Source organism: Giraffa tippelskirchi, chromosome 2 (genome assembly GCF_054371585.1).
Source record: "Giraffa tippelskirchi isolate mGirTip1 chromosome 2, T2T-mGirTip1v1.2.pri, whole genome shotgun sequence".
NCBI classification, from domain to species: Eukaryota; Metazoa; Chordata; class Mammalia; order Artiodactyla; family Giraffidae; genus Giraffa; species Giraffa tippelskirchi.
The window spans coordinates 117,832,462-117,853,308 of NC_137276.1; the positions used below are offsets into that span (position 1 = coordinate 117,832,462).

Consider the following 20,847-nt stretch of genomic DNA (forward strand, 5'->3'; position numbering starts at 1 on the left):
ATGTCAACCCACTCCAGTATTCTTGCCTGGGAAAACCCACGGACAGAGGACCCTGGTGGGCTACAATCTATGGTGTTGCAAGAGTCAGACACAACTTAGTGACTAAACAATAACGACCATCTTGAATGCCTTAAGATGCTGCATCTTTCCAATGCTCACTCTTTTCCGAAGACAGATTTTTCAAGAGTGGGGTTTCAGTCATTCATTCCCTTTATCACTAGTGATTTCTTTGCTTATAATCCAACCGTCTTTACCCCTTCCCTCTTACTGGCCAGTTTTCCTCTTTATCCTTTTTTTTTTAAGATTTGTTTTGATGTGGACCATTTTCAAAGTCTTTATTGAATTGTTACAATATTGCTTCTGTTTATGTTTTGGCTTTTTGGCCAAAGTGTGTGTGGATCTTAGCTCCTCAGCCAGGGATCAATCCCACACCCTCTGCATTGGAAGGCAAAGTCTGAATCCCTGGACCACCAGGGAAGTAAGTCCCCTGTCCTCCTTAAGTGAAGGAATTTCTCATATCAAATTCTGGCAAGTTTAACATACAAACTGAAAAGGCAATGCACAGCCTTGGTACCTGAAAAAAATTTATAGAATTTCTTTAGATTATTTGTGCTTACTGACAGCAGCTCTTCCATGGGAAGTGGTAACCATGATTCTGATCGTAACTCTGTCCCTGATTTAACGACAGCAAAATGGAAAAGCTATGGTGCTCCGCCATCCAAAAGTATCTATGCTAATAGAAAGGGGTGAAAAAAAAAAAGAAACAAAGAACAGGAGGCCCATGTTCAAACACTGCACACATTCTGAGCATAAAAGTTATGTCATCTTTACAAATAGTAGAATATGTCAAGGAGAGTGTTATTAAAGGTATTAAGTCATGTCTTACTCTTTTCAACTCCATGGACTGTAGTCCTCTAGGCTCCTCTGTCCATGGAATTTCCCATGCAAGAATACTGGAGTGGGTTGCCATTTCCTACTCCAGGGGATATTCCTGACCTAGGGATCAAACTCACGGCTTCTTGTATTGGCAGGTAGATTTTTAACTGCTGAACCACCAGGGAAGCCCTAAGTAAAGGTTTAGCTATGACATTTAAAAATTTTCCACATTCATAGGGCCAAACAGAAAAATAACACAGAGCAGTAGCTTAGAGCCTGGAGTCTGAAGCAAACTACCCAGCTCAAAGCCTGGCTCTGTGATCATGTACTAGTTTCTTAACAGTTTGTGAATTATTTTCCTCATCCAAAAAAATGAGGTAGTTATAGTGTCAACTTCATATATGTAGGTATTAAGTGAATTCATATTCACAAAATTCTTAGAACAGTGCCTGGCACTTAGGAAATTCTTATTAAAATAAATGTTATTTTATTTATTATTTGCCAAATAGCAGGCACTTCTTAAATTTAAGTATAGTACATTAATAATGAACTGTTAGTTTCAGGTATACATATATATATTCGTTTTCAGATTCTTTTTCATTATGGGTTATTATAAGATATTGAATACAGTTCCCTGTGCTATATAGTAAGTTTTTGTTGTTTATCTATTTTATATAGTAGTCTGTATCTGTTAATCCAAATTCCAAATTTATCATCCTCATTTCATTCCTTTTGGGGAACTGTAAGTTTGTTTGCTATGTCTGCTATTTCTGTTTTCTAAATTATTTGTATCATTTTTTTAGATTCCATATATAAGAGTTGGACATGACTAAACGACAACAAAACATTTACTTGCAACATTTAACATTATTTACAATGATAAAATCTTACTCTATATTGTAATGTCAGTGATGTAGAAGTGTCTGGGTAGAGAATTTATTATCCATGTAGAAACTTTATACATTATGGGGCTAATGTTCTTATGAAGGAGGAACACTGGTTTCCTTGTCTATAAACTAAGTGCTAATATTCCACATTATTAACCTTACTCAAAAGACATACCACAGGTATCTTCAATGAGGAATTATATCTACTGTTTGTCTAGCACACATGAGCTCAATACCTCATTGCTTTTCACTTGTGAACATGTTGTGATTTATTGCTCTATGTCGTCCATCTATCAAGCATGTCACTAGATAAGCTTCCTCTATAAGTAGACAGTGAGATTCTGAAGGCCAAGAGCAGTATCTTCTATTTACACACTGCAATGAAATTTCCCTCATGAGTTCACACTAAAGCACCAAGTCCCTCTAGTCCTGAACTTGTTTTTGAGTCTCACAATGGTCTTTTGTGTTCAATGTCATATAGTTTAACTATCAATTATCAGGTTGTCTCATGTTGAACATACACAATGCCTGGCAGGTATCTCAAACTCTATATAGCCCCCAAACCCAAAGTAACCTTTAAAATTCAAATCTGTGGGAGACTTGACTGGTGGACCAGTGGTTAAGAAAGGCTTCCAATACAAGGATGGGGGGTTCAGTCCCTGATTGGAGAACCAAGATCCCACAGACAATTAAGCCCACAGATAGCAACTACTGAGCCCATGCTACAGCTAGAATGAAGCCCACAAGGAAAGACCCTGCATGACGCAAGGAAGATCCTGATGTAGCAACTAGGATTCTTCTCAGCCAAAAAAAAATATTAAAAAAAAAATCCAGTCTGTACCTCCTCAATTTTTTCTCTCCTAATAGCAGAAAGTTTTCACCTGTAACTTCTCTCTCACTCACTCACTTCAGTCACTCAGTTGTGTCACTCTTTGCAACCACATAGACTGCAGCACACCAGGCCTCCCCGTCCAGCACTAACTCCCTGAGTCCACCCAAACCCACGTCCATCGAATCGGTGATGCCATCCAACCATCTCATCCTCTATCCTCCCCTTCTCCTCTGGTCTTCAATCTTTCCCAGCATCAGGGTCTTTTCCAATGAGTCAACCCTTCTCATCAGGTAGCCAAAGTATCAGAGTTTCAGCTTCAACATCAGTCCTTCCAATGAATATTCAGGACTGATTTCCTTTAGGATGGACTGGTTGAATCTCCTTACAATCCAAGGGACTCTCAAGAGTCTTCTCCAACACCACAGTTCAAAAGCATCAATTCTTCAGCGCTCAGCTTTCTTTATAGTCCAACTCTCACACCCATACATGACTACTGGAAAAACCATAGCCTTGACTAGACGAACCTTTGTTGGCAAAATAATGTCTCTGCTTTTTAATATGCTGTCTAGGTTAGTCATAACTTTCCTTCCAAGTAGTAAGTGTCTTTTAATTTCATGGCTGCAGTCACCATCTGCAGTAATTTTGGAGCCCCAAAAGATAAAGTCTGCCACGGATTCCACTGTTTTCCCCATCTATTTGCCATGAAATGATGGGACAGGATGCCATGATCTTTGTTTTCTGAATGTTGAGCTTTAAGCCAACTTTTTCACTCTCCTCTTTCACTTTCATCAAGAGGCTCATTAGTTCTTCTTTACTCTCTGCCATAAGGGTGGTGTCATCTGCATATCTGAGGTTATTAATGTTTCTCCCGGCAGTCTTGATTCCAGCTTGTGCTTCATCCAGCGTGGCATTTTACATGATGTACTCTGCATATAAGTTAAATAAGTGGGGTGACAACATACAGTCTTGACGTACTCCTTTTCCGATTTGGAACCAGTCTGTTATTCTATGTCCAGTTCTAACTGTTGCTTCCTGACCTGCATACAGGCTTCTCAAGAGGCAGGTCAGGTGGTCTGGTATTCCCATCTCTTGAATAATTTTCCAGTTTTCTGTGATCCACACAGTCAAAGGCTTTGGCATAGTCAATAAAGCAGAAATAGATGTTTTTCTGGAACTTTCTTGATTTTTCAATGATCCAACGGGTGTTGGCAATTTGGCCTTTGGTCCCTCCGCCTTTTCTAAAACCAGCTTGAACATCTGGAAGTTCACGGTTCATGTATTGTTGAAGCCTGGATTGGAGAATTTTGAGCATTACTTTGCTAGCGTGTGAGATGAGTGCAATTGTGCAGTAGTTTGAGCATTCTTTGGCATTGCCTTTCTTAGGGATTGGAATGAAAACTGACCTTTTCCAGTCCTGTGGCCACTGCTGAGTTTTCCAAATTTGCTGGCATATCGAGTGCAGCACTTTCACAGCATCATCTTTTAGGATTTTAAATAGTTCAGCTGGAATTCCATCACCTCCACTAGCTTTGTTTGTCATGATGCTTCCTAAAGCCCACTTGACTTCACATGCCAGGATGTTTGGCTCTAGGTGAGTGATCACACCATCATGATTATCTGGGTCATGAAGATCTTTTTTGTACACTTCTTCTGTGTATTCTGGCCACTTCTTCTTAATATCTTCTGCTTCTGTTAGGTTCATACCATTTCTGTCTTTCATTGAGCCCATCTTTGCATGAAATGTTCCCTTGGTATCTCTAATTTTCTTGAAGAAATCTCTAGTCTTTCCCATTTTATTGTTTTCCTCTATTTCTTTGCACTGATCATTGAGGAATTCTTTTGTATCTCTCCTTGATATTCTTTGGAAATATAAACTTCTCTCTAATCAAGTTCTATTAAAAAATTCTGCTCTCACAAATGTCTCATATCTGTCATTTCCTTTTAGACTCCACCAACCCTAACCACATTCAGGTCACAATGATCTTTCATTAGACCACTACAATAGCCCCACCAAATGATTGCACTGAATTGAATATCTTTTTAGTAGAATCCATCCTTTGTATTGATATTTGTACTGCTAGGTTTCCAAACATCAATATAATCACATTTATTAATGTTACTTAGAAAGTTAGGCATGAGCAACAAAGGGTGGTCTAGCAGAAAAGGAAGAAACCTGATCTCTAAATCCCACCCCAGACATGCCCCATTGCGGCCCAGGAGAGCTCACAAATATGCTACAAAATAACCACAGTTTTCCAACTCCTGCACAAGCTCTGTACCTACACAGTGGATACAAAATAACCACAGGGGCATCTCCAACTCTGCACATGTGCCCTTGGTACACAGATATGTCCTCAACACAAGTGACCTTAAGCAGCCAGGATCCCATTAAGGGTTCATAAATATTCTATCAATAACCTCAGATATGCAGATAACACCACCCTTATGGCAGAAAGTGAAGAAGAACTACTGAGCCTCTTGATGAAAGTGAAAGAGGAGAGTGAAAAAGTTGGCTTAAAGCTCAACATTCAGAAAACTAAGATCATGGCATCTGGTCCCATCACTTCATGGCAGATAGATGGGGAAACAATGGAAACAGTGGCCGACTTTATTTTTCTGGGCTCCAAAATCACTGCAGATGGTGACTGCAGCCATGAAATTAAAAGACGCTTACTCCTTGGAAGGAAAGTTATGACCATCCTAGACAGCATATTAAAAAGCAGAGACATTACTTTGCCAACAAAGGTCCATCTAGTCAACGCTATGGTTTTTCCAGTAGTCATGTATGGGTGTGAGAGTTGGACTATAAAGAAAGCTGAGTGCTGAAGAATTGATGCTTTTGAACTGTGGTGTTGGAGAAGACTCTTGAGAGGCCCTTGGACTGCAAGGAGATCCAACCAGTCCATCCTAAAGGAGATCAGTCCTGGGTGTTCGTTGGAAGGACTGATGTTGAAGCTAAAACTCCAATACTTTGGCCACCTGTTGTAAAGAGTTGACTCATTGGAAAAGACCCTGATGCTGGGAAAGATTGAGAGCAAGAGGAGAAGGGGACAACAGAGGATGAGATGGCTGGATGGCATCACCGACTCGATGGACATGGGTTTGGGTGGACTCAGGGAGTCAGTGATGGACAGGGAGGCCTGGTGTGCTGCAGTCCATGGAGTCGCAAAGAGTCAGACACGACTGAGCGACTGAACTGAAATATTCTATACATACATACTTACATACATATGATTATAATGGTCTGAATTATGGGAAAGACATGAGCAATAGAGCCTGTTGTTATGTAACTTACAACTGTCAATCAAAACTGTCAGTCCATGCCCACCTAAATGAATCCGTAAAAGCCCTGTTTTAAAAATTTCCATACCTCATCATTCCAGTGCCAGTGACTCTGTTGGCTTGGCCCACCTCTCCTGTGAGGTGCTCTTTGTCTTCTTGCCTTAATAAACTTGTTTTTGCCATAGGTAAGACCTCAAATTCTTCTGAGGAATCTGAAGAACCAAGAATGGAGGTCTGTGAGAGAGGGTCTTCTTTGACCTCCCCTACCCAGTAACAATTCACTTAAAATAACTTATACCAAATAAAGTCCAAATTTCTTGCTACGGCATTCAAGTCTACTTGTGGATCTTGGTTTCAACCTAGCTGGCTAGCTTTTTGAGGTTAGAAGTATGTCTCCTTGAAACTAGGATAGAGCTATAAATCTTCCTCACCCCAGCATTTATGTAGATACATTAGTTTCTTAATTTTATTTATTTCAATTGGAGGATAATTTCTTTACAATATTGTGATGTAAATTCATCAACATGAATTGGCCATAGGCATACACGTGTCCCCTCCCTCCTGAACCCCCCTACCACCTCCCTCCCCATGCCATCCCTCCAGGTTGTCATAGAACGCCTACTTTGGGTTCCCTGTGCCATACATCTAACTTGCACTGGCTATCTATTTCACATATGGTAATGTATATGTTTCATTGCTATTCTCCCAAATCATCCCACTCTCTCCTTCCGCCACTGAGTCCAAATGTCTGTCTTTATACCTGTGTCTCCTTTGCTGCCCTGCACAGAGGATCATCAGTAGCACTTTTCTAGATTCCATATATATGCATTAATATATGATAGTTGTCTTTCTCTTTCTGACAGTCTATATAATAGGCTCTAGGTTTATCCATCTCATTAGAACTGACTCAAATGGTGTTCCTTTTTATAGCGAGTAATATTCCATTGTGTATATGTACCACAAATTCCTTATCCATTCATCTACCAATGGACATCTAGGTTGCATCCATTTCCCATTATAAGTAGCATTGCAAGAAACATTGTGGTACATGTGTCTTATTCAATTCCAATTCCTTAGAGTATATGCCCAGTAGTGGGATTGCTGGGCCGTATGGTAGTTTTGGAACTACCAAAACTAGAATTGGAAGTGGTCAAACAGGAGATGGAAAGAGTGAACATAGACATTTTAGGAATCACTGAACTAAAGTGGACTGGAATGGGTGAATTTAATTCAGATGACCATTATATCTACTACTGTGGGCAAGAATCCCTTAGAAGAAATGGAGTAGCTCTCATAGTCAACAAACTCCAAAATGTAGTACTTGGGTGCAGTCTCAAAAAATGACAATGATCTCTGTTTGTTTCCAAGGCAAACCATTCAATATCACTGTAACTCAAGTCTATGTTCCAACCACTAATGCTGAACAAGCTGAATTTGAATGGCTCTATGAAGACCTACAAGACCTTCTCGAACTAACACCCAAAAAAGATGGCCTTCTCATCATAGGGGACTGGAATGCAAAAGTAGGAAGTCAAGAGATATCTAGAGAAACAGACAAATTTGGCCTTGGAGTAAAAAATGAAGCAGGGCAAAGGCTAGCAGAGTTTTGCCAAGAGAATGCACTGGTCATACTAAACACCCTCTTCCAACAACACAAGAGACCACTCTACACATGGACATCACCAGATGGTCAATACTGAAATCAGATTGATTATATTCTTTGCAGCCAAAGGTGGAGAAGCTCTATAGAGTCAGCAAAAACAAGACCAGGAGCTGACTGTGGCTCAGATCATGAACTCCTTATTGCAAAATTCAGGCTTAAATTGAAGAAAGTAGGGAAAACTTCTAGACCATTCAGGTCTGACCTAAATCAAATCCCTTACAATTATACAGTGGAAGTGACAAATAGATTCAAGGGATTAGATCTGATAGACAGAGTGCCTGAAGATCTATGGACGGAGGTTCATGACATTGTATAGGAGGCAGTGATCAAGACCATCTCCAAGAAAAAGAAATTCAAAAAGGCAAAATGGTTGTCTGAGGCGGCCTTAAAAATAGCTGAGAAAAGAAGAGGAGCTAAAGGTAAAGGAGAAAAAGAAAGATACACCCACTTGAATGCAGAGTTCCAAGAAATAGCAAGGAAAGATAAGAAAGCCTTCTTCAGTTATCAATACAAAGAAATAGAGGAAAACAACAGAATAGGAAAGAATAGAGATCTCTTCAAGGAAATTAGGGATACCAAGGGAACATTTCATGCAAAGATGGACACAATAAAGGACAGAAATGGTATGGACCTAACAGAAGCAGAAGATATTAAGAAGAGGTGGCAAGAATATACAGAAAAACTATACAAAAGAGATATTCATGACCCAGATAACCATGATGGTGTGATCACTCACCTAGAGCCAGACATTCTGGAATGTGAAGTCAAGTGGGCTTTAGGAAGCATCACGACAAACAAAGCTAGTGGAGGTGATGGAATTCCAGCTGAGTTAAAATCCTATTTAAAATCCTAAAAGATGATGCTGTGAAAGTGCCGCACTCAATATGCCAGCACATTTGGAAAACTCAGCAGTGGCCACAGGACTGGAAAAGGTCAGTTTTCATTCCAATCCCTAAGAAAGGCAGTGTCAATGAATGTTCAAACTACCACAAAATTGTACCCATCTCACACGCTAGCAAATTAATGCTCAAAATTCTGTAAGCCAGGCTTCAACAGTACGTGAACCATGAACGTCCAGATGTTCAAGCTGGATTAAAAAATGCAGAGGAACCAGAAATCAAATTGCCAGCATCCATTGGATAATCGAAAAAGCAAGCAGGTTCCAGAAAAACATCTACGTCTGCTTTATTGACTAACCCAAAGCCTTTGACGGTGTGGATCACAACAAACTGGAAAATTCTTCAAGAGATGGGAATACCAGACCACCTGATCTGCCTACTGAGAAATCTGTATGCAGGTCAAGAAGCAACTGTTAGAATCGGACATGGGACAACAGACTGGTTCCAAATTGGGAAAGGAGTATCTTAAGGCTGTATATTATCACCCTGCTTATTTAACTTATATCCAGAGTACATCATGCAAAATGCCAGGCTAGATGAAGCACAAGCTGGAATCAACACTGCCGGGAGAAATATCAATAACCTCAGATATGCAGATGACACCACCCTTATGGCAATAGTGAATAAGAACTAAAGAGCCTTTTGATGAAGGTGAAAGAAGAGAGTGAAAAAGCTGGCTTAAAACTCAACGTTCAGAAAACTAAGATCATGGCATCTGGTGCCATCACTTCATGGCAAGTGAACAACAACGGATACGGTGACAGACTTTATTTTGGGGGGCTCCAAAATCACTGTAGATGTTGACTGATGCCAGGAAAGACTGACGGCAGGAGGAGAAGGGGACAACAGAGGATGAGATGGTTGGATGGCATCACTGACTCAATGGGTATGAGTTTGAGTAAGCTTCGGGAGTTGGTGATGGACAGGGAAGCCTGGCGTGCTGCAGTCCATGGGGTTGCAAAGAGTTGGACACAACTGAGTGATGGATCTGAACTGAATGATATTTTTAATCCTAGTTTTGTTTTTTTTTTTTTAAGGAATCTCCAGGCAGTTCTTCATAGTGGTTGTATCAGTTTACATTGCCACCAACAGTATAAGAGTGTTCCCTTTTCTCCACACTGTCCAGCATTTATTGTCTAGATTTTTTTTGATGATGGTCTTTCTGACCAGTTTGAGATGATATCTCATTGTGGTTTTGATTTGCATTTCTCTAATAATGAGTGCTGCCTTAGTTTTGATGTACCAAAATCATTAACATAACTCTACTACACCTAGATGCCTGAGCTGGTGATGTGCTCCCACTCACTGTGCATGTTCTAGCGTCACCACACTAAGACAGAGACCTCCATGCCACTTCAGAGCCATATCCTTATCTTTCGGGTAACCAGCAGCAGAGAAGGCCGGTTGTGGACAATTAGCTGACTTGCTTTTGCCTGGAGATTCGAATGGAAGCCCTGACATACTTTTAATATTCCTCTGATAGATTTGACAGGACTCCAAAATTGCATGGGACCTGTAGTGATAAAATGTGACTCGAACACAAAAACATGCTTTTACTGCTCTCCCTATCCCGCCCCATTCATAGCTTCCGTATTATTATAAGCATTGTGTTAATACAAGTCTGGAAACCAAAGCGGTACAGTGAGAAGCGAAAATTCCCACAGCAGTCGCATCTCGGACCTGTCAGGGCGCCCTCTCAAGTCTCGCGAGATAGCAAGACAGGCGCCGGGTTTTCCCTGTTTATCGCGAGAACGAAGGACAGCTTTCAGCTCCCAGTGTCTCCGGGGCAACAGCAATGGCGTCCGCGGTGTCTGAGCGGCTATTCTCGCTGGATCTACTCGTAGACTGGGTATGCCTTGAAGCCGGGCTGCCGCAGCCACCCGTGATTGCGGAAGAGGAGAAAAAGGAGGAGGGAGAGGAAACATCGCCGCCGCGGCTCTCTCGGAGCCTGTGTCCCGCGGTGGCCTTCCGCCTGCTGGACTTCCCCACGCTGCTGGTTTACCCTCCCGCCGGCCCCGCCGCCCCCGCCCAGGAATCTCGGCCTGGCTTGGTTAGCTTCCGTCGCGGCAAGTCCTGTCTCTTCCGCCTGCAGCCCGCCACCCTGCACCGCCTGCTCCTTCGGACCCCGCTTTACACCTTGCTGCTCCAGCTCCCCCCCGGGCACCCGACCCCTGCCCCGCAGCTCCTGGGGGCCTGCAGCATCTCTCTGGCCGCGGCGGTCCACAGGGTCCTGGGGTCCGCCGTTCCCGGCAGCTCCCAGAGTCATCGGGGAAGTTTTCCGTTGTGTAACCAAGACGGGGAGCGGGTTGGGGACATTGCCCTGGGCTACCGCCTGACTGATCTGGGAAGCAGCTTGTTGGGCCATCTGGAGCGGCCAGTCGCTTCCACAGGAGATGGAGTGGAGGGTATGGAGGTGCAGAAGTCAGTGGAGGTCAGCCCCCAAACCTGGCAGGAAAACCAGCAGCTGCAGCAGCCAGACTCAGAGCCAAGCCCAGGAGATGCTGATAAGCCTCTGGTGGATGTAAAAATCTCAAGGGCAGGGAAGGATTTGAAGGGAAGAGCTTTCCATAGCAAGGCTGACTCTGATTACACGGATTCTTTGGAAAATGGCAAAACCAACTCCCTTATGTGTTCAAAGGGTAGCAGTGAGAGGAGTAGTCCCCCATATCAGGAAGGCACAGGGGTGGAACTTGAAACTAACATAATTTGCCCTCCTCCTCTGTATTACACTCATTTGACTCAAGAAAAGACACCCCCTAAACAGGGTAAAATTACCATTAAGCCTCTAATTAATGCACCTGAGGCATGGGATGATGATACTTCTCTGAAAGGAAACCTTGTAAATCCCCCAACACATACTAATCCTCCAAAACATACATATTCTGCAACAGGTGAGAGCCGTCCAATGCTTATAAATCCTGCACGCGTTCAGGATACAGGAGCAAGTAATCAAACTACAGACCATCCTCCAACTGAACAAAATAGCATTAATACTATAAGGCAGCTGCCTTTGTTAAATGCTTTGTTGGTTGAGTTGTCCTTGTTATACAACCAACCCATGGCAAGCCCTACTCATATACATCCTCACTTAGCCTGGTTATATAGAACTGAGGATAAGAAGTCACCAGAATCTTTGGTGAAATCCACCTGTAAATATGAATCTAAAAAGGATAAGCTTTCTGTGGGGGAAAATGAGAAGTCAGTGAGTCTTCAGTATAAAAAGAACCAAACTGAAAACCTTAAGAAAGGTAAATATTTTGAAAAGAAAGGTGGTGCCCCCCAAAAAAGAGTTTCAAGGGGAAAACTACTTTATGGCTTAACAAACACACTTAAACTACGTTTAAAACAAACAAATCCTGATATGTTAGCAGAACATGAAAAGAGAGAACAGTATAGAAAAATGCAAACACAAATGTTAGGTGCAAAACTCAGAATTCCATCATCCAAAGTTAAGATACTAAGTTTTGCTGAACTGTATCAGAAGCCACATGAACTGCCTAAAGATAAATGTTTAGACTCAGATACATCTTGTGCTGAAAATAGCAATACCTCAAAGCAAATTAGTGTAGTTGTTGATGACACTAGCACAACCAAAGAAACTAAACTGAAATGTGCAACTGAAAAGACAGTTGATTGTGATGAAAATAGAAGCAATAATGGTTTATTGGGAGAAATTGTGAGTCCTGCAAATTCCATCGTCTCAGAAAGGTTTATTTGTACAAATATTTTGGAAGGAAAAGTGGAAGTGAAAGTCCAAAGTCCAGGTGTTTTCCAGCAGGTTGCAGTAGTTGACAGAATTGTAGTAGATAAAGAAATAGATGACAAGCAGGTCAAAATCACTAGTGATGACATTCTAACTGCTGATATCAATGGAAACAATCCAAGTACAAGTAGTTGCTCTGAAAGCATCTCAGAACTAAAGTATTCAGATGACTTCACCAGTCCTTGCAGTTCTGAAGACAACAGCAGAATTTTACGAGCTCACGATAGCAGTCCAGGGACAGAAAATCCAAAACACAGACAACATACAAGCAAGTCTAGTGAAACAAGGTTGTCCATAAGGAAAAACAGCAGTGAAAAGAGTTCTATTCTTAGCCCACCTTTTTCAGCTGGATCTCCAGTATTCTCATATAAAAGATTTCCTGTTTCAAAGACTCAAGATAAAAGTTTGGAGGAAGCATCTTCCAGTGATTTCTCTTCATCACACTGGACTGAGGAAAAAGAAAACCAGAGAGACCAAAACAGTATGCATAATTCTAAAGTTCTAAAGCAGGTTCGCGACATCTCTGCTAAACTTAAAACAAGAACAGGTTGCAAGTCCTCAGAAAAAAGCCAGTCACCTCGGACATCTCAAGTGAGTTCTTATCTGCCTTCTAATCTGTCGGAACTAGAACTTAATGTCCTGGATAGCAGTACTTTAGATCACTTTGAAGAAGACAGTGATGACCTTGGTTCACTAAACATTTCAAAGCAATGCAAAGATATTTGTGAATTAGTAATAAACAAACTTCCAGGATATACAGTGTAAAAATATGTACTTTTAAATAACATTTAATTTGTTTTAAAATCTGTGTGTACTGTTAGTGAAACAGTTTTAATAGCTGTACATAAATTTAATGAATAATTCCTTTTCAGAATGTAAGTGTTTGTCATTCTCATTCCTTTGGGGTTTAAGTAGGATTCTGCCACTTAATCTGACAAGATTGATCATGAGATCATCTTATAACATAGGTAAGATTCAAGTTGTTTAATCTTGTGAAAATAAAAGTGTCTTCCTAAACTGCCCCTATTAAATTATCCTTAGGCTGACTTCGTTCACACCGTTGAAAACAGAAGGCTAGTTAATAACGATACCTTCAAATTTTAATAGGAATAAATTGTTTAATGCATAGGAGACTTACTGTATGAGACTCAGAAAGGTACAAAAGAATTTAGGATATAGCCACTGCAGTTGTAAGAGCTTAACATTTTATTTAGACATGAATTCTTTAGGGAAATCTTCCAGGAACCATACACAGATCCATATCTCTAATAGGTGAAGTCCTTTTTATATACTGTCATAGTGCTCTGTGTAGAGAAGGTAATGGCACCCCACTCCAGTACTCTTGCCTGGAAAATCCCATGGACGGAGGAGCCTGGTAGGCTTCAGTCCAAGGGGTCACGAAGAGTCGGACGCGACTGAGCAACTTCACTTTCACTTTTCCCGTTCATGCACTGGAGAAGGAAATGGCAACCCACTCCAGTGTTCTTGCCTGGAGAATCCCAGGGACGGAGGAGCCCAGTAGGCTGCCATCTCTGGGGTCGCTCAGAGTCGGACACGACTGAAGTGACTTAGCAGCAGCAGCAGCAGTGCTCTGTGTGCTTTTTTTATAAACCACAATTTGTATGGTTACTTGATTAATGTTTATCTTATGCTAGATTTAAGTTCTGTGATTGAAGGGACCATGTCTGTTTTGAGCAGCAATATGGTCTTAGTATCTGGCACAATCTCTGGCATATGGCTGGGGTGCAATAAAAGCATTTGTTGAACAAATAAGTGATGGCTGTGCACTTAACATACCTAATGAGAGGGATTCGAATTAAGCAGTAAAACAAGCAGAAACCTAAAAATATCCTTCTTGGATACTGCTTATTTGACTAAAGTGTTTTCATTTTGCTGAAACACCTTTTGGTGTTCTGTGAAGTATTTGGAGAAGGGAGCTAAAAAAGGTGTCTTCCTATATAGGTTTATTGTATAGAAATTCAGTTTATTGTCATCTCAGCTTGTTCAAGTTATTTTTAATGTATGACAGTTTGTTTCTATGAAATCTAGTGATCATTTCTTTATAATTCCTTCCTTGCCTTTATATTTAGATCTTATTCTGTGTGCAGATATGTGTTTTACATGTGTTTTCTTCTGTGTTTTATTTACATTTTTACACTTAATTTTTAATATAGCTAATACTTTTGGATATATGAGATGAGACCCTAAGTAATTAAATAATTATGTATGTATTATCTTGACTGCTCATAATAATAGAATTTAGTTAGATGGTGAGATGAAGAGACTATATTTTGAGGGGCAATATGAATAAAGAATAATGATGGGAATGAACACAATGTCACAATGTACTCATAGGACTGAGAAGAAATTATGTTATCTTGATTAGAATGGTAGAGTCACAGTACAGAGTGGTAGAAGAAAAATTTGTTGAGTAAGAAAAAGTCCCAGATTGTAGGAGCTTCAAATGTCAAGCATAGCCATAAAGTCCTAAGCAGTAAAAACAGTATTTTAATGTATAAGTGAGCACCAGTAAGTAGTCATGACATTTTGAATATTTTAAATTATTGAAATAAATTTTTAGAGGTCCAGAAATTATACCAGTGAAAATTTTTGACTATGAAATGTTTTTAATGGCTATGATCTTACTTTTTTGGTAAATATAAAACATGTAGTGTTTCATTTCACAAAATCAAGCTAATTTACTGCTAGATGCTGTAGCTGACTATTCAGATGACATCAATTTGGCCTGTAAACTGTTAGCAAGTTTTTATTATGGAGGAAACAGAAAATATAAGCAATATTAGAATAATTAGAGAAATAATTCTTTAAAAACTATTTGAGAGTAAATCGTTGTGTATGATGAGAATGGGTAAGGAAAATGATGAATTCAGTATATTTAAGGTACAACAAAGACTGCTGCTGCTACTGCTGCTAAGTCCCTTCAGTAATGTCCGACTCTTTGCAACCCCATAGACGGCAGCCCACCAGGCTCCGCCATCCCTGGGATTCTCCAGGCAAGAACACTGGAGTGGGTTGCCATTTCCTTCTCCAGTGCATGAACGGGAAAAGTGAAAGTGAAGTCGCTCAGTCGTGTCCGACTCTTCGAGACCCCATGGACTGAAGCCTACCAGGCTCCTCCGTCCATGGGATTTTCCAGGCAAGAGTACTGGAGTGGGGTGCCATTGCCTTCTCTGACAACAAAGACTAAAGGACTTTAAATTACAAAATTGAGTAGCTAAATAAACTTCTCTTTGAGTTATTCCATGAACACCTATTTCTAGAATTGTGGACGTGGTGGGTTTTCTAGCTTAATTCTAACGAAATGCCTGTTTCATGTATTTAATACTTTCTGTTTGAATCCTATATTCAGATTGTACTTCATGTTTTAATTCTAGAACCTGTAATCTTAGTACTTTAAGAATGTCATAATAGATACTACTCCAGAAGCCTTAATTATCTCCTTAAATTACTTAAAATCATTGAAACATGAAATAGTTGTTTTAGGTTAAAAATGAGAAGAGAAGGATCCAGCAAGTCTCGGCTCACAAACTGTCATTCTGTACAAGGATCCAGATATTTTAATCCAAATTAAAACATAAATAGCCTGAAGGATGGCTATATCTCTTGATCCAAAGACAGTTTATGATTAGGTAAATATAAATATTATGTATCTAATAGACAGATGTAAATATTATTTATCTTATTTAGATGTTGCTTTGTTATGAAATCTCTTTGCCTTGCCAACAACACAATGTGATAATTAAAATCTTGTTTTTTTTAAAATTGATAGTCTTTACCTGATAGTCCTGAACTTTTGGGGTCATAAATAGGGAAGACTATCAATTAATTGTAAAACTGAGCTGTAAATCCAGCTTTTCTGAGCAGCTTAGGTATCTAAACTGCTGTATTAGGGCTACCTCTTTGTAATATTAAGAGGCAACTGTCAACAATGACAAGTTCTTTGAACTGTTACTAAAGCAGATTCGAAGAAGACTGCAGATGCATACGTCCAATATTTTTTTTTTCTGGAGTCATCTGCATGCTATTCATGACATTTCTAGATAAAAAGAACAGTGATACTGAACTCTTATGCACTTGTGGCTCTGTTGAGAGCCACCTGTTCACATCTTGATTAATCTTTCTGCCTGTACAAGCATTGCAGTTATTATGCAATTACAATTAGGAACCAAATTTTATTTGTTACAAACATACAGGTCAAAACTATCAATTAAAAAACACAAGTTTTTGATTTCACATTGTGTTGTTGGCAAGGCAAAAAAATTTCATAACAAAGCAACATCTAAATAAGATAAATAATATTTATATCTGTCTATTGATACATAATATTTATATTTGCCTAGTCATAAACTGTCCTTGAACCTAGTGATATAGCCGTCCTTTGGGCTATTTATGTTTTAATTTGGATTTAAAGTATCTGGATCCTTGTACCAGAATGACAGTTTGTGAGCCAAGACTTGCTGGATCCTTCTCATTTTTAACCTAAAACAATATGAGGGTAATTTACTTGGTCAAGGACCAAAACATTTTGAGTGTTTTTCTCCAGAGATCTAACTATCATGCCAGGAAATAATGACTTCAGAATGAGCATTATTAGGTTGGAGTGCCAAGCCATAGTATTAGAAATATTTTGTTATTTTCCAAACATTTCTCACATCTTTGTTATACAAGTAATGTGTATGTCAATTCTAGAAAAAAATAGAAAATTCAGATAAGAAAACATTTTCTTTGTTTTAAAATTGTGTACTAAAGGAAGGCTGTGGTCCTTTCCTTTCAAAAATCCCACTGAAATGAGAGAAGAGATGTAAAAATAAGAGTGAGCCCATAGTAGTCCTAGAGAACAAGGAAAATGCTGGTGGTAGACAAGATACTTGGAGGAACTTCTGGATGAGACAAAGCAGATGGGATTAGGTTGCTGAAAAATGGACTAGAAATCTTCAGCATAGCTCAGGGAGGTGCTGCTGGAGAGATGAGAAGATGGTGTTTTCTAACAGAGCCCAGGGATCAACATCAAATTCAGGGAGCAAACCTTAAAAGGAGCAGGTCATGGGACACGGGGTGCAGAAACTGAATGCTGAGTGTGATGGAGAAGCTGGGGCTGGGCTAAAGGTTATCTACTAAAAGAGGCGTTGGGACCAAAGAGAAAAAATATTTTGCTCTGGACGGCAAAACATGTTAGCAATGTCTTTCTCAATGTTATTGGAAAGACCACTAATCCTAGTGGCAAAAAAAATTCAAGTGTTAAAGCCTGGTCTTTGGAGACAGGTGGATGGTGATTACATCTTTGATCATGTTATGTATTTTTTTGAGATTATTTCTTCATTATAAGATTAGTTTGGGGGTTGAATCAAATAAAATTTATCTAGCATATGTAACAGTGAATGCACCTGGACTGTTGGTATATTTAATAGTACAGAGAATGTACCATCTATCTATATCCTTGCCCTTCAGGGGATACATTTTCAATAAAACCACAGTCAGGAAGTCAGCTCTTCCTTCCAAAGGTTAGAACAATCATTCCATTTGACATTGTGACCGAGTAGGAGAACCCTTGGCAACAGGAATCCATGGAAAGTTTTGGGCTTTAATAAAGAATGTTTGTGTTTGTCCAGCAGCAGGCCAGGGTGGGAGATCAGACAAGCTCCTGAGTAACAATACAAGATAGCGGCTGAGTGCCATAAGTAGAAAGAAGGCATGTGCAAGGGAACAGGTCCACAAATCACTAAATGAGTGAGTAATAACTCATTTATTACAGGTTCAGAAACCTATACTTGCAAACTTGACTATTCAGGATACTTTGTTTTATTCGTTTATTTTTCGTTTTGTTTTCTTCTTGGTTTTAATATAGTTCTCTTTGAACTATATTATAGTTGAGCCATAAGAGAAAAAGGATATTGTTGTTGAGCCATAAGAGCAATAGGAAGTGGATTTGGCAATGGCTCATGCTGCTGCTGCTGGTGCTAATTCGCTTCAGTCACGTCCGACTCTGTGCAGCTACATAGATGGCAGCTCACCAGGCTCCCTCGTCCCTGGGATTCTCCAGGCAAGAACGATGGAGTGGGTTGCCATTTCCTTCTCCAATGCATGAAAGTGAAGGTGAAGTCACTCAGTCGCGTCCGACTCTTCGAGACCCCATGGATTGCGGCCCACCAGGCTCCTCCATCCATGGGATCCTCCAGGCAAGAGTACTGGAGTGGGATGCCATTGCCTTCTCCGGCTATGGCTCATAATTGAGCGGAAACCCTAACAGAGGAGCAGTAAACCCCCGGGGTCTACATAGTGAAAGACAGAAAAAAGATCCAACCCCTCTTCTGCCCAGAGATTTCTCCGTCAGCTATTCTCCCCAAGAAACCTTGGAGGGTTTTGCTTTTTGTTTTGTTAAGGGAAGCTGCTCAGTTTCACAGAGTTTCACACCCAACAATGGCCTGGAGGACTGTATTTCCTTAATTGTGATTTTGATGTTAATGCTGAGGAGAGAATTGGGACAGAATTCGGATTCAGAATGACATAAATAATGGATTGCTTTATATGTGGAAAAACCTATTGTCAGCAGTGTTGGTCTGAAAATGATTGCATATCCAGAATTCTTAAGGGTATTTCCATGTACTTTGGACAGTATTTGTTAACCTGAGGAAGGACATCTTTCTGATCTTCTGGAAAGGTTCAAGGCGTGAATGCTGGCATTGTGTCAGCAAAGTTCTCCATATCCATGTATCCCTCTATAGTGGCCAGAAGCCAGGCGTTTAGGGAGGCACATTTTTTCTTTTCAGAAGGCACTGCCTTACATTCCAGTGCACCTTTTCTGAGTCTATGATTTCTTGCTGCTCTCTTGCTACTTCACTGATCACAGAGTGAGCTCATACTGTGAGCATCTAAGAATCTATGTGAGAGGTGAGAGTTCACTAAAAGAATGGCCTTTTCACTGGAAAATAGGATTCCTGGGAGAAACAGAGTCTTTTGGTCCCCGTTATTGTCATTAATTTAATCCTAACACTTCCTGACACTGATTAGCACCTTATAGCTGGTGAAGGACTTCCACTGTCTCACTTCATCTTCATGAGCACCCCATGAATTATTAATATAGATGAGAAAACTCAAGCTGTTTTCCCATTCATTGCTTTTCTCACTTTCTAGAAAAACTGAAAGACTGTTGGTCTAAATCTCAGGTAATGTTCCTTCAATGCTTCTATCATTTCTAGAATCGGAGTGGATAGCAATTATCTATAAAATTCCAATTTGAAACATTATAAAGCTGTGTTGTATTTTAGGCCTCCCTATTATTTTTATGTATTTTATTTTTATCTTCTAACTTAACTGTTTTTACTAAACTAGAGGTATGCTCTCCTGCATCAACAAAGAAGTACCCATCTCTATGCTGAGAATATGATTATACTAAATCCTGGTGTGGTATTAAAAAGTAGCTGAAGGACTTCCCTGGTGGTCCAGTGGTTTGGACGCCGTGCTTTCACTGCAGTGGTCACGGGTTCGATCCCTGGTCAGGGAGCTGAGATCCCACATGCCGCAGCTTCCCCAAAATAAACAGCAACTGAAATTTTAGACAATTCAAGTCAGAAAAGAAAGCTTGAATTCATAGGAATGTGGAGCCAGAAGATACTTTGGAAATCATTTAGTTCAGTTCCTTCACTTTGTAAATAAGGACTGTGGCCCTGAATAATGAAGTTTGTTAGTTTCTTGCCTCCTCTTTCCATTAGAAGATGCCACCTCATGTGTTAAACTGGGATCATTGCAAACCTAACCTGTGTGTCTGGCAGGCGTTCTATAACATTCATATTAAAAACACTAACCAAAAATGAACGACTTAGAGATGTGGGAATCATACTCTTTGCCACAGGGAAGGCATTTGTGTTTGGGATCAGACAGACCTGTCAGAGTCCTGGCTTCACCACTTACCTGTTAACCTTGGCAAGTCTCTCTGGAGCTCAGTTTTCACAGCTATGAAATGGAGAAATGAATCATCATGGTGAACGTGCAACAATAGTGATATCATCCAATGTGACTTTCTTAATAATATTCACTAACTTTCAGTATCAGTATAGGTCAAGCCCAGGTAGGGGATGTGTACCAGAAGAAGTGATTCTGATGGTGAGATACAACAATCTCAGTCTTCTGACTCATGGGTACCACCTACTTTTGCCAAAAACTGGACGACTGACACCTGAGTCCTTGTAACTAAAGAGATCATGAACCCACTGGCCTCCTGAATTGAACCGCTAATCTCCATGTCAGTTCAGTGCCTTACTTCTCCCTCCTTAATGAACCTTGCCCCTGAAACCCCACCTTCCATTCCAGGCCCTATTGCCTGGTCCTCAACTAGAAGTGAGGAACCCAATTAAGTTACAGAAAAGAAGATAGATTCTTGACAGCTATAGAGTAGCAACAGGTATGGCTCATCAGAAGCAGAATACATCAGAGGAGGTGTCTCATGCGCTTCTACACCCTGAAACATGTACATGAATTGCCATGGGTTAGACTTCTCGTGGGTGACCTAAGGAATGATCCAACCATACTTGGTATCCCCCTAAAGATGAGGGGCTCAAAAAATGTTAGTAGGGCTGGGAATGCAGCCTGTGCAGTTGTGTAAATCCTGTACTCAGAAGAGCCTCACA

The 20,847-nt window shown here is 40.3% G+C and overlaps 1 protein-coding gene and 2 long non-coding RNA genes across 3 annotated transcripts in view; all 3 read left to right on the forward strand.

Annotated features, from left to right (window-relative positions):
• Positions 1-6,205, forward strand: part of LOC145538409 (uncharacterized) — a 39,487-nt gene extending 33,282 nt beyond the window's left edge. The window contains exon 4 of the long non-coding RNA XR_014076835.1: positions 6,063-6,205. This is a non-coding gene — a long non-coding RNA (uncharacterized LOC145538409). The remainder of the gene's footprint in view (positions 1-6,062) is intronic.
• Positions 6,206-10,222: 4,017 nt separating this feature from the next.
• On the forward strand, positions 10,223-13,078 carry MAP10 (microtubule associated protein 10). Its single transcript, XM_081570378.1, has one exon. The coding sequence runs from the start codon at positions 10,235-10,237 to the stop codon at positions 12,965-12,967; it is 2,733 nt and encodes a 910-aa protein (XP_081426504.1). The 5' UTR covers positions 10,223-10,234; the 3' UTR covers positions 12,968-13,078.
• A 4,755-nt stretch (positions 13,079-17,833) lies between these two features.
• Positions 17,834-20,847, forward strand: part of LOC145538413 (uncharacterized) — a 75,971-nt gene continuing 72,957 nt past the window's right edge. The window contains exon 1 of the long non-coding RNA XR_014076838.1: positions 17,834-17,950. This is a non-coding gene — a long non-coding RNA (uncharacterized LOC145538413). The remainder of the gene's footprint in view (positions 17,951-20,847) is intronic.

Excerpts from the sequence above, each read along its gene's own strand:
- MAP10 (XM_081570378.1), top strand. The coding sequence starts at position 10,235 with ATGGCGTCCGCGGTGTCTGAGCGGCTATTCTCGCTGGATCTACTCGTA.